General features: G+C 43.4%; 1 protein-coding gene across 1 annotated transcript in view; it reads right to left on the bottom strand.

The window, feature by feature from the left end:
- The window catches only part of LOC130879898 (deleted in malignant brain tumors 1 protein-like), a 112,237-nt gene that overhangs the window by 7,222 nt on the left and 92,782 nt on the right, over nucleotides 1–12,233 (bottom strand). The window contains exons 45-54 of the mRNA XM_057778724.1: nucleotides 11,229–11,264; nucleotides 11,089–11,127; nucleotides 10,745–10,789; nucleotides 9,446–9,481; nucleotides 9,311–9,349; nucleotides 9,109–9,145; nucleotides 5,695–5,735; nucleotides 5,353–5,391; nucleotides 3,317–3,355; nucleotides 991–1,302 (exon numbers count right to left, since the gene is read on the bottom strand). Coding sequence (XP_057634707.1) covers nucleotides 991–1,302; nucleotides 3,317–3,355; nucleotides 5,353–5,391; nucleotides 5,695–5,735; nucleotides 9,109–9,145; nucleotides 9,311–9,349; nucleotides 9,446–9,481; nucleotides 10,745–10,789; nucleotides 11,089–11,127; nucleotides 11,229–11,264 — 663 coding nt within the window. The remainder of the gene's footprint in view (nucleotides 1–990; nucleotides 1,303–3,316; nucleotides 3,356–5,352; nucleotides 5,392–5,694; nucleotides 5,736–9,108; nucleotides 9,146–9,310; nucleotides 9,350–9,445; nucleotides 9,482–10,744; nucleotides 10,790–11,088; nucleotides 11,128–11,228; nucleotides 11,265–12,233) is intronic.

Consider the following 12,233-nt stretch of genomic DNA (forward strand, 5'->3'; position numbering starts at 1 on the left):
GAGAAAAATGAATTCTCAGGATATCAAGGATTTCTCTGGCTCAGAATCAAGACAGGACTGTGTCCCAGGGCCAAGGCTCACACCAGGAAATGTGGATCAAGTTCACTCAAACACTTTAGATACACAAATCTCTTTGGACATGGATCATGGCTGGAATGCGGCCAGCATGTTGTCCAAGAACAGCGTGTGGGTTCTTATTAAAAGTGGGCTTCTGAGAGGGAAGACTGAACTGTGAGGCACAAGAACAACCAAAATCTGAAAGGTGCAGACTCCAGAATAGGCAGACATAGCTTCTATTTCTTGGGTAGTACTTGGCTTCAAGGGCTCTGATGTTGTTTCTATTTGGGGCCCACGCCTATGCAAAACAGGGCTTATTCAAGGCAAAAGCAATGGCCGTGGTTTGTTTACCTGCAATAAAAGTAGCAACAGAATAGATGAGGTGAATTCAGGATTCTTCAAGTCTTAGAATTCCCCAACTCTCTGAAATTGTCATGGGCCAATTTGGGGGTAACTTAGAATGATCAGAAGGACGTACTGGACCCTACAGGTGGTGGTCAGAATGCCAAGACAGACACAGTTGATGATAAACTATATTCCAGGGAAGATACAGGCAAGCAGCTTTGATGCAAAGGACACAGTGAAGCTGGGACACTGTGGAGGGTGTTTTAGACTCTGAGGGTTACATAATGTCTCCAGGATGGGACCCTAGGTAAGCTCAGAGACTGAGAATGTAGCAGGATAAACCGTGCCTGGCCACAGCAATTGCCATGTCTTAATAATTATCTGACATTGTCATCCCCTTCTTTAGAGCTGGGATTAGAGCAAGTTCATTATGAAAGTCAGGCAATGATCAAAGTGTCACTACCACTAGCTCTTTGTCCTAAAATGTCATGAATGGCCAAATGATACCTGTTTTAAGGATGGGTGGTGCTGAGGCAGAACCTGGGGACTTTTACAGGCCTAGGCCCCTACCTGCACAGGAACCCCTACCTGCACAGACCACACTGGCATCCTCACGGTGGTGGCAGTTGTGCCTTATCCAGCCAGCGTGGACACAGCTCTCCAGAGAGTCCTCCATGCCAGAGCAGCGCACTTCATTCATCAGAATGGGGCCTGTGCCTGCCCCAAAGCGGCTTCTGCCAGGGGCGCCCAGCGCATGACCACAGCCCAGGAGGCGGCACACAACTCGGGCATTCTTGATGTTCCAGCGGTCGTCACATACGGTTCCCCACACCCCCTGGTGCCGCACCTCCAGCCGACCCTCACAGCGGCTTCGCCCGCCTACCAGGCGCAGAGGCAGGTCTACGGAGTGAGAGAAGTCAGAAGTTCAAGTCCGGTTTCTTTTTGTTTTGTTTTTTTTTTTTTGTTTTTTCGAGACAGGGTTTCTCTGTAGCTGGCCTCGAACTCCCAGAGATCCGTCTGCCTCTGCCTCCCAAGTGCTGGGATTAAAGGCGTGCGCCACCACCGCCCGGCTCAAGTCCGGTTTCTATAGTGGACACTCTCTCAGGGAGACTATAAGTGAGGTCCTTCTCTACACCCCTAAATTACACTTAATATGAGTATTCTTTTTGTTGATGTTTTTTCGAGACAAGGTTTCTCTGTAGCTTTGGAGCCTGTCCTGGAACTAGCTCTTGTAGACCAGGCTGGTCTCGAACTCACAGAGCTCCTCCTGCCTCTGCCTCCCGAGTGCTGGGATTAAAGGCTGCGCCACCACCGCCCGGAGAATACTAGTATTGTTAAGCGGCAACGCCCTAACAACAAAGCTGTATTGTGTGATCTAACCATTCTACCCTTATACACAGACTGAGCTCCCACAGGATTCTCCAGGAGTCGTACATTGGCAACAGCCTCGGTGTTCATCCACGAGGCACTACCACATATATCTACTTTTTAAAAAAGCTTAATTTTGAATAGAAAACAATTAAAAAAAAGCAAAGCCTATACAACTGTGTTGTTTAATCATGAGGCTCCATCGTGAGAAATGTGCGGTTAGGAGACTTTGTTGTTACACACAAGAAGTCGGCTGTGGGGTCACTAGGACACAGTCTAAAAATTGCTGTTGTATGTATATATGCATGTTCCATTGTTGAGGGAAGCAGCCCTGTGGGAGGTATGCCTGTATTACTGTCTATACATGGTTGTGTCTGTGAGGTGCCATTTTACAGGCAGTTACCAGGTGATTTGTCTCTGTAGTAATTAGTCAGCCCTGCACTCTTTGGCCCGAAGAAAAGGCTTAGTGAGTATCAAATCCACAGGCATTAGTTCTGACTACAGTGTGAGGGTCTACTCTAGCTGCTCTCTCTTGACCTACTTGGTATTATAATACCGAAAGCAGGATACTTGAATCGCTAGGAGAATGGGCCAAGGGTGCAGTTCATTGCAGAGAGTGCTCGCCCAGCACGGGTGAGGTCCTGACTTGCACTGAGCAATGAGAAAAGTACGACTCGTGAATACACACGGTGTCTTCTGAGGGAGGTCCTGAAGGTGACCGTCAAGCCCGTGTGACCACACTGTGCATGTGTCGGCGGGTAATACACCTACAGGCTCGTAACCCTCTTCCTGTAAGGTGTAAGAAACCTAAGAGAAAGAGAAATGTGATCCTGCCAGTATCAACAGATGCCTTATTATATTAGCGAGTAGAAAGAAACAAAGCCTGCCGGGCAAAGGGGTCATTGTCTCACAACATAAAAGGTTAGAGGCTTACAAATGCGCACCCTCGCAGGCTCACGTTTCAGCTTTGAGCTGAAGAGGAAATGCTCTCTCTTATTTCAGATCCCAATAGTAGGGCACAGGAATGCAGTCCATGATGTTTTACTTGATATGATAGCATGGTATCAAACTGTGACAAATATTGTTATGTCTTGTGTATTCTCCAAGAGCAAAACAATTTGTTAAATGCTCAAAAAAGAACTTTATATGCTAATTTTTTCAAGGAAAAAAAAACATTCAATTTTATGGGCAACTTTTGTTGGAGACAAAGTCTCACTTCTTAGTCCTGGCTAGCCCCTGGAACTTCTTATATAGACTAAGCTGATTCAAACCCACTGAAACTCACGGGCCTCTGCCTCCTGAATGATGGAAATCAAGAGTGTGTTCCACTGTATCCAGCATTAGGAAACAGTTTATAAGGGCAGCGAACAAAGGGGAGGAGGATATAAAACGCAGGTGCAGTTTTAAGTGAGAAAGATGGAATATTCTATTCAACTGCACAGAGAGAAGCAGGGAAGAGAAGTTAGGAACCGACGGTGAGATGTAACGGAATGGCATAGAGTAGAGAACGGAGCTTTACTCCAGCAACAAGCACGGCGATCGTTACCAGGTGGCAGAGTCGCTTCTGTCAGGGTTGGAACTGGGTCTGAAAAAAGAAAAGCAGTGTAAAGAAATGATTGGTATGTGACTTCATTGACATTTTACATTAGACTTCAGGTCTACAAAATAGCTATTCCAGAGCAATATCACCTATCATGTGTTTCCACGTGTCGGCATGGCAGGGTGTATGAGAAGTTGGTGTTGTGGAACACGGCTTACGATCATTCTTCTGGTGCACAGTTCCAGCGTGCCAGATAAGCCACTCCCTTAACTCTTACAAAGACTAATCTGGAAAAATTTTATCACTGCTTTAGCATTGAAAAAAAAAGGGGGCGGGGAGACTTCAGAGGAAGTCTCCTGTGTAACAGGAACAGGTCATTCTCAACATAACCCTCAAGCCCCAGGGCCCCATGCTCTTTCTAACTGCTTTGTATTTTGGGAGCATAAGTGAGGATTGAATTCATGCTGGGCTCGGGGTGGTGAATTGGAAAAGAAGGAATATAAGGGTTAAGGGTCACTTAATGACAGACAGAGCATCAGAGGGCTTATTCCTGAAGATAGAAATGACACAGAGGTCAGAGGATTCTCCAGCAAGTCCTGGGCCTTGGAAGAACCTTGGCTGAGAGCTGCGATCCTGGTTTGTCTGGCCTTAGCTCTGTGATCTTAAGCAAGCGTGCTTCCTCTCTGTGACTCCTTTTCCTCTGAAAATAAGAGATCATTTCTCCACTCTCCTCCTGGATCTGTGGCTGAGGCTCCATTAGCTTGTTCATCCTGTCCCCAGTATCTACCGGCCAGCACAGAATTCAGTGTTATACGCTGTGGAGGCCTGTTGTGCTCTAGGGGAGCTGACTAGCCTCTCTCATCACCGATTTCCTCTCTTCTGACTTCTCCTGGAGAAACAGGAGCTATGAGCAGTGCTGTTCTGGGCCTGTTTTGTTTGGCTGATGATGCTCAGAAAGTGGCTCCCCTGTGGGCCGCAATGAGCAGGGAACACACCCAGGGAAAAAGGGGGGCCTCAACTGAAGTGGAAAAGGGAGAAGAATGTTTTGATTTGACCAACAGTATGGTGTAAAACAAAAGAACAAATAAAAAGAATTCTTTTCACAACCTATTTGGTGTGTGTGTGTACGCACGCGCGTGCGTGCATGCGTGTCTGTGTGTGTGTGTTCTGGTGTGCTGGTTGGGTTGAAGCATGGTCTGAAACAACACAACCAATCAAATGAGATGTGGACCCTCTGCCCAGCCTCCCTCAGGTCCATCTGATCAATACTAGGACATGGGCAGAAGGTTCCTCCATGAAAGGGTCTCTTTGGCGTCTGTGAGTGAGTGAAGAAAACATGAATCCTCTGTGGGGAAGATCTGGATTTTCTGTGCATGTCCAGCTTTAGGACACAGAGGTTTCCTGATAGAAATAGAAAGAGCAAAAGCTATAGTTGTGTTTCAATTAAGAAAGGTGCACCCACACTGAGGCAATGGGGATGTTCTATCGGGAACTCACCAAGGCCAGCTGGCCGGGGTCTGAAAAAGCATGGGACAAAACCGGTCTCGCTGAACATAATGGACAATGAGGACTACTGAGAACTGAAGAACAATGGCAATGGGTTCTTGATCCTATTGCACGTAATGGCTTTGTGGGAGCCCAGGTAGTTTGGATGCTCACCTTAATAGACCTGGATGGAGGTGGGTGGTCCTTGGACCTCCCACAGGGCAGAGAAACCTGCTTGCTCTTTGGGCTGAGGAGGAAGGAAGACTTGATTGGGGGAGGGGGAGGGAATGGGAGGTGGTGGCGGGGAAGAGGCAGAAATCTTTAATAATTAAATAAATTAATTAATAAAAAAAAAAAGAAAGGTGGCAGGCTGGACAGATTCCCAGAGATCTCGGGAGCATCTCAGTGTAAACCAGAGAACACAATGCCTTAAGTGAATGTTGTTGCGTTAACATTTATTTGATGACAAGGGGATCGTTAAACAGGCTCATTGTCTCAATACAACATGATAAACAAGAAGCCCATTACGAAGTTTGAACACAACACTGTGGACTTACCGTCTGGAGAGGACAGTTCTGCTGAGGCTGAAGATGTATCTACAGACAAAGAGTGGAAGAGACAGGGCTAGGTTCATTTACCAAAAGAAAGCAGAAAGCCCTGACTGTTTAACTTAAAGATGTTACAGGCTGAAAAGATACCAGGCTCTACTGCTACTGAAGACGCCTCTGTGTGTAAACCCAAAGAACAGGATGTTTGAGATCCTACGGAATGACACTGGGGGAAGTTTTCACTATCTTTACTTTGTGGTCAATAGGATCATTAAGCAGCTTCAGTTTTGAAATAAGTCTAATAAATAAGGCCCTCATCTCTTTAGTTTAAATAGCACAATGGGGATTTACCATTTGGAGAGCTTGCTTCTGCTGAGGTTGAAAAAGTATCTACAGACAAAAAGACAAGACATAACGATGACATTGGCCAAATAGAAAGGGAAAGGCTCTCCTTGTGTTTACGAAATGTGAACCTCTGGATAAGATGGGGAATTTGAAGCTGTGTTGTGTATGCATGAACATAATTGAGGAGAAGGACTAAGCATGCCCCTACAGCACTCCGGACAGCTCTCTGACCCAGTATCCACTGTGAGCTGTAGTTCTTAGAGAGCATATCCCACAAAGGGCACTATGGGAGACTAGGTCACATGTGAACACAGTGTGGACTGAAGCAGGAAAAGAGCTGGTCAGCCTGCTGCTGGCCCCCAGCTGGGACACTGCTACCAGTGCTGACCTGACCAGTATTAGCTGTGAACCATTCACAGGACTGGCACTGGAAAAGCCAATGGAAATTCTGAAAGTAAAAGAGTCTCTCAAGTGAAAGCCCGGCAGAAAGCATCCCCAATGGACAAGACCAAGCAGAAGAATGAATGTCAGGATTCTACAACAAGCTGAGACAATAACACAGCCTGAAATACATAAAGAAGAAAAATTAACAAGTATAACTCAAGTTGCAAGAGATCAAGCCTGAGAACCCATGGGATGAAAGAAGTCCCAGGGGCCACACTCATCAGCAAAGGGACAAATGCATGCCTTCTGCTGTTCCAGACTGGACTGCCAGCCACCTCCTCTCACAGTCCTGGCCACACAGTCAAGGACACCACTTCCATCTTCACTTCCACCATGGGAAGTTAAATTTGAAGACAAGGCACAATGGGACCATGGACATGAGGAAGATGATCTACCAAAAGCTGAGGAACCAGCCGTTAGAGGGATTGTCTTGAATAACTGAAAATCAAATGATGAGAAACTCTAGAGTTCAACAGCAGAATCTGTGGATTTAGATTTTGTCATTTTAATTAGTGTAAGCTTGATGTCAGGTTCAACTATCCTCATGGTACTAAAATAAAAAAGCTTGAGCTCAGAGATAGTAGATTATCTAGAGGTCTGGACATATTGAGAAAGTCACGTTTAAGTCTCACACATGTAGATGTAAGTGAAAAATATATGGAAAGATATGAGCCCTTTGAGACATTTGAAAACCTTGGGAAATCTAAAAAAAAAAACTTGGATTTGTTGAACATGAGGTCACTAATCTGAATAATTACTGAGAGAGTGTTCTCAATCTCCTGTCCCAGCTGATTGTGATCAAGAAAACCAGGAATCCCCCCTGACTCGATACAGAGTTTGATGTTATGATGAAGAGAAGGAGGAAGAAGAAGAAGAAGAAGAAGAAGAAGAAGAAGAAGAAGAAGAAGAAGAAGAAGAAGAAGAAGAAGAAGAAGAAGAAGAAGAAGAAGAAGGAGAAGATGGCAAACCTGAAGCCATCAGTGAAAGAGAAGAATAAGGACATGATGGAGAAGCTGATGAAGATGAAGATGAGGAAGAAAGCAGAAAAGGTGGAGACAGCAAGAGAAAGAGAGAGAGAGAGAACAGATGGTGAAGGAGATTATTAATACATCAAATCACTTGCAAAAGCAGAATCAATTGGTTGATCTGCATTTGGTGGGTTGTTCGTAGCTTTGGTAGATGTTTAGAAAAGCCATGACACAAAGTCCAGGAGACCCACCCACTCAAGGAGCCAATGAATGTTCCTGTACCACTCTGCTCTCCCCCACGTAACCTCTCATTGGCAGTAGTAATCACCAACACCAGTCTTGGAAACCCTGCTCCAACAAAACCGTAAAGGTTCATTTTTCATGTAAGTCTCTTGCTGAAGTATGGATAGTTACCATTGTTCAGGCAACTGTATTGACCAGTTACTCCAAGATTGTAACAACACTTTTAGTTTATGTTCAGCAACAAGAAAAGGTTTGGTAAATAAAATCTTAACCCTTGGGGTCAGAATAGCACATGATGGAGAGAAAAGGCCTGGTCAACAAGTTTGGTGGCTACGGAAGAATAAACTTGGATCTGCATCTCTTATTCTCCTCACAAAATCTATTCAAGTTAGATCAAGGACCTTAAAGTAAAAGATAAAATGTGGAAACGTCTAGAAGACAACATGGGAAAAAACCGCTTATAGATGCAGAAATAGGCAACAACTTTCTCTACAGGACTATATTAACAGAGTAATTGAATTAAATAATTTAAAAAATGGGACTACATGAAATTTAAAAGCTTCTGTACGGCAAAGGAAACCATCAGCAGAGTGAGCACACAGTCCACAAAATGGGAGAAAATCTCCAGCTAACTCAGACAGGTGGCTGTTATCTAGAATACATGAAGGACTGTAAAAATGAAATCCCTGGGTCCTCAAACTGTCAGTCAAAGGATGGGCTGACATCGGAATAGACGATTCAACGAGGAAGAAATGCAAATGACCAACAAATATGTCTGAAGTTGTTCACCATCCTTAGCCCAGCAGGCAAGTGCAAGGTAAGACAACTTCTAGGGCTGAAGAGGTGGTCAGTGCTTAAGAACAAGTACTGCTCCTGCAGAGAACTCAAGCTCAGTTTCCAGCACCCATATCAGGGACCTCATCAGTGCTTGTGATGCCAGCTCCAGAGATTCAGTAGCCTCTTCTGGACTCAGAGAGCAACTGCCTTCACATCTTTACACACTTATGTAAGACTCATACACATAATTTAAAGAAAGACTACTTCCTTCTTGACACATTCAGAATGGCTGTCATCAAGAAATTCGATGACCAAATGCTGATGAAGATGTGGGGGAAACTCATTCACTACTCGCGGAAGTGAAAACAGCTAGAGCCACTATGAAATCCACGTGGATGGTTCTCAAAAACTAAAATTAGAACTACCATATGGCCCAAGTATGCTTCTGCTCAATGCATACCCAAGGAATCTAAGTCCTAGCACAGAGACACTTGCACATCCATGGTTACAGTATCTAGATATTCATTACCAAATGGGTGGATAATAAATGTGTGGTACATATGCACAATGGAATTTTATTCAGCTATAAATAAAAATGAAATTATGAACTCCAAAAAACCTGATGGAACTGCAAGTTATTGTATTATATGAGTTAACAAACTCAGAAAGAAAAAAACCACATTTTCTCTCATGTGCAGGTATATATCTATACACACACACATACATGGGCAGATGTAGGTCAATAAACAAAAGAAGGACTGTCGGAGGAGAGAAGTTTTAAGAAAGAAAAGTGGTAATAGAACACGTGACAAAACAGGAAGGGGCTTCCTGGAATGGAATGTCACCATACACTGTGGGGTGATGACAACAGAGGTATGAAAATGACACACTGAAACTAATCACCATGTTTGCCAATGTTTTCAAAAGCGGCCAAAGTAAATTATGAATTTTTTTAAAAGAAGAAATGTGATAAGAGGAAACATTAGCAGAGGAGCTTGCCTCTTCTGCCGAGGCTGAAGACGTATCTGTGTAGGAACCCAGAGAAGGGAGCACTTTAAAATGAGCTTTCTTTCACTGATCTGTATTTGATGCCAAAGTGATCATTAAATAGTCTCATTGTCTAACTCTAATATGACAAATGACTCTAATATACTCAGCCCAGTATATCAAGCAGCAGGGCAGGGACTTACCAGTTGTAGAACTGGATTCTGCTGAGGTTGAAGACGTATCTGGAGATCAAAAGGAGACACACAACTGTATCCATTTGCCGAATAGGGGAAAGTCTGAATTGCGTTTACCTTAAGAGATGTGATAGAAAGCCTTACCAGAGGATGTCTCTTCTGCAGAGGTTGAAGATGCATCTGTGTACAAACACAAAGCATGATGCTTAAAAAGACAGTCTTTTCATTGACCTTTGGTTTGTGGTGAATACAACCATTACACAGGTTCATTTTCCAAATACAACATGAAAATAAGAAACACAGGTACATTAATGAAGACACAAATTCTTGGGGTGCAGGATATGAAATAAAACTGGCCCTGAACTGGAAGCTTTCTCTCTGCTAACTAGTTTTAACAGTGCTGGAAGGTTCTATTTAGGCGGCTGGGGGATGATAGCCATAAAAAGGCTTACTCAGCTGTGAACCTCTAATGCTATGCTACCATCATGTTAGACGTGATGTACTCACAGGTATAAGAGTTCGTGACTGCTATAGGGGTAACCAACTGCTTTCTGACTGGGCTTGAAGCCCTCTCCAAGGAAGGGAATTTGTATCTAGTGTTGCAAACCTGGTCTGTGTGATGATCAGTCGCAGCGGGGCAGGTACTGCAGTTGTGTAGCTGAGTGCACACAATGTGACTGTGAAATTGACTCCTAAATACGTATCGTCACACCTATAGGTTGGTGTTGTTTCTGGCTTTTGCAGAGAAGTTTACTTTTGCAAGGGTTTGTGGGTTTTGCAGAGACTCACAACTGGTCAAAGTGCTGAGAATAAGTGAATTGTATGCTTATCCCCAAATGTGTCTTCAGTATGACCTCCCCAGGTCTCAGGAAAATAATGGGAAAGGGGGAAGAAAGAACAGCAGGAAGAAATCTTCAGGTATTCTAGAACATTGTCTTCTGGGCAAAAACATAGATGTTACACTGCTGTCTCTTAGGAGCTAGGATTATTTACGCAGACCTGCACAAGATTGGGCTTGTCATCATCCCACTGTGGGAAGAGATGCTCGTGAGGCCTAATCCCTCCCTGAGGCAGTTGATGGTTGCAGAGGGAGAGTTGGGAGGTGGGGCAGAGAGGGCTAGCTTCAGTGTCGTGGCCACTGATAAGTTGTCTGTGTTCTTTTAAGTAATCTCTCACCTACGCTTTGCTAAGTAACCATAATTAAACCGATTAGTTTATAAAATAAAAGCATGAAGTAGAAGATGGCGTATCTGGGAAGGGGAACAGAATTAGTAAAAGTATGAGGGGAATAGGGGAGGGAGACAGAGGTGAATATAATTAAAGCACACTATACACAAGATTGAGATTATCACAGCAAAACTCATTATCACGTAAAATTAACATGTGCTAAAATTTAAAACAAAAATCACTTATTAGTTAAAACAACACAGTGAAGTACATTACCACTGAGCTCTCCACTCCTCTCTTCTGTTGAGGCTGAAGACATATCTTTGAGCAAAAAGAAAAAGAAATATGCGTGTGATCACTTTCCAAACAGAAAGAGGAAAAACTAGGATCTTTTTTCATTTAATAGCTGTGATGGTGTGTCTAAAGATCTCTGCTGTGACTAAAGATGCATCTGTGGGTGATCGCAGAGAACTGAATGCTCTGAAAATGAGTCGAGTGATATTGGGTTAGTTTTCATTCACTTATGATTAATGTGAACATTAAATGAGTTTACTGTTCAGATACAACACAACACATAAGGAATTTCTTCACTGGCTAAGCAGCATAATGGAGGGGCTTACCATCTGAAGAGCTGGATTCCCCTGAACCTGAAGAAGTAGCTACAGACAAAAAGAAATAAATATTTGGATAATTTGCCAAATAGGAAGATAAAAGACTGTCATTTGTTTAACATAAAATCATGACAGGTAGAAAACATTACCAGAGGAGGTATCTTCTGTGGAGACTGAAGATGCATCTGGGTAGAAAGTCAGAAATAGAGAGCTGTAATTTTAGTGTCTTGGGTTGAGAAGATGGCTCAGTAGGTAAAGCACTTGCTGCTGTGGGACAATGGTTTTACCCTGTAAAGATTTGTTTCTTATACTTGTTTAATAAAATGCTGATTGGCTTCTTATTAACTCTTATAACTTATATTAGCCCATAATTCTTGTCTGTGTTACCACGTGGCTTGGCATTCTCATCTTGCTTCTTCTGCAGCTGGGTGACAAATGCATACTGACCTTTCCTCTTCCCAGAATTCTCCTGTTCTCATTACCCTGCCTCTACTTCCTGCCTGGTCACCCTGCCGATACTTCCTGCCTTGCTACAAGCAAATCAGCATTTATTAAAAATAATGCAAGTGACAGGATAAAAAACCATTGTACCACAGCACATCTTTTTTTTAAAAAAAAAATTTAAACATAATTCCTGACCATAACTCAAAATTTTCTTTAGGTCCCCATAAGATTATCAGTGCCCACAACCAGCAGAGAGTAGCCTAGAAAACTTTGCCCACATTCCCAAAAAATACATTGTGGATGTTTGTCTTTGTTTAGAATGTTGGTTCAAGTTGTTATGGACAATGGTCAGGAGAGAAGCTAAACAAATGATATTAGATTCGAAGTTCTTATTTAAAAAAGAACAGGGGAAGTGCTGAGAAACAATAGCATTTTATCCTGTCACTTGTATTATTTTTAATGAACACTGATTGGCCAGTAGCCAGATAGGAAGTATAGGCGGGATGACCAGGCAGGAAGGAGAGGCTAGGTGAAGAGAACAGGAGAATTCTGGGAAGAGGAAAGACACAGTCAGCAGTTGTCATCCAGACACAGAGGAAGCAAGATGAGAATGCCTCACTGAAAAAGGTACCAAGCCACGTAGCTAACACAGGCAAGAATTATGGACTAATATAAGGTATAAGAGTTAATAAGAAGCCCGAGTTAATAGG

This window comes from Chionomys nivalis, chromosome 8 (genome assembly GCF_950005125.1).
Source record: "Chionomys nivalis chromosome 8, mChiNiv1.1, whole genome shotgun sequence".
Classification (NCBI taxonomy): domain Eukaryota; kingdom Metazoa; phylum Chordata; class Mammalia; order Rodentia; family Cricetidae; genus Chionomys; species Chionomys nivalis.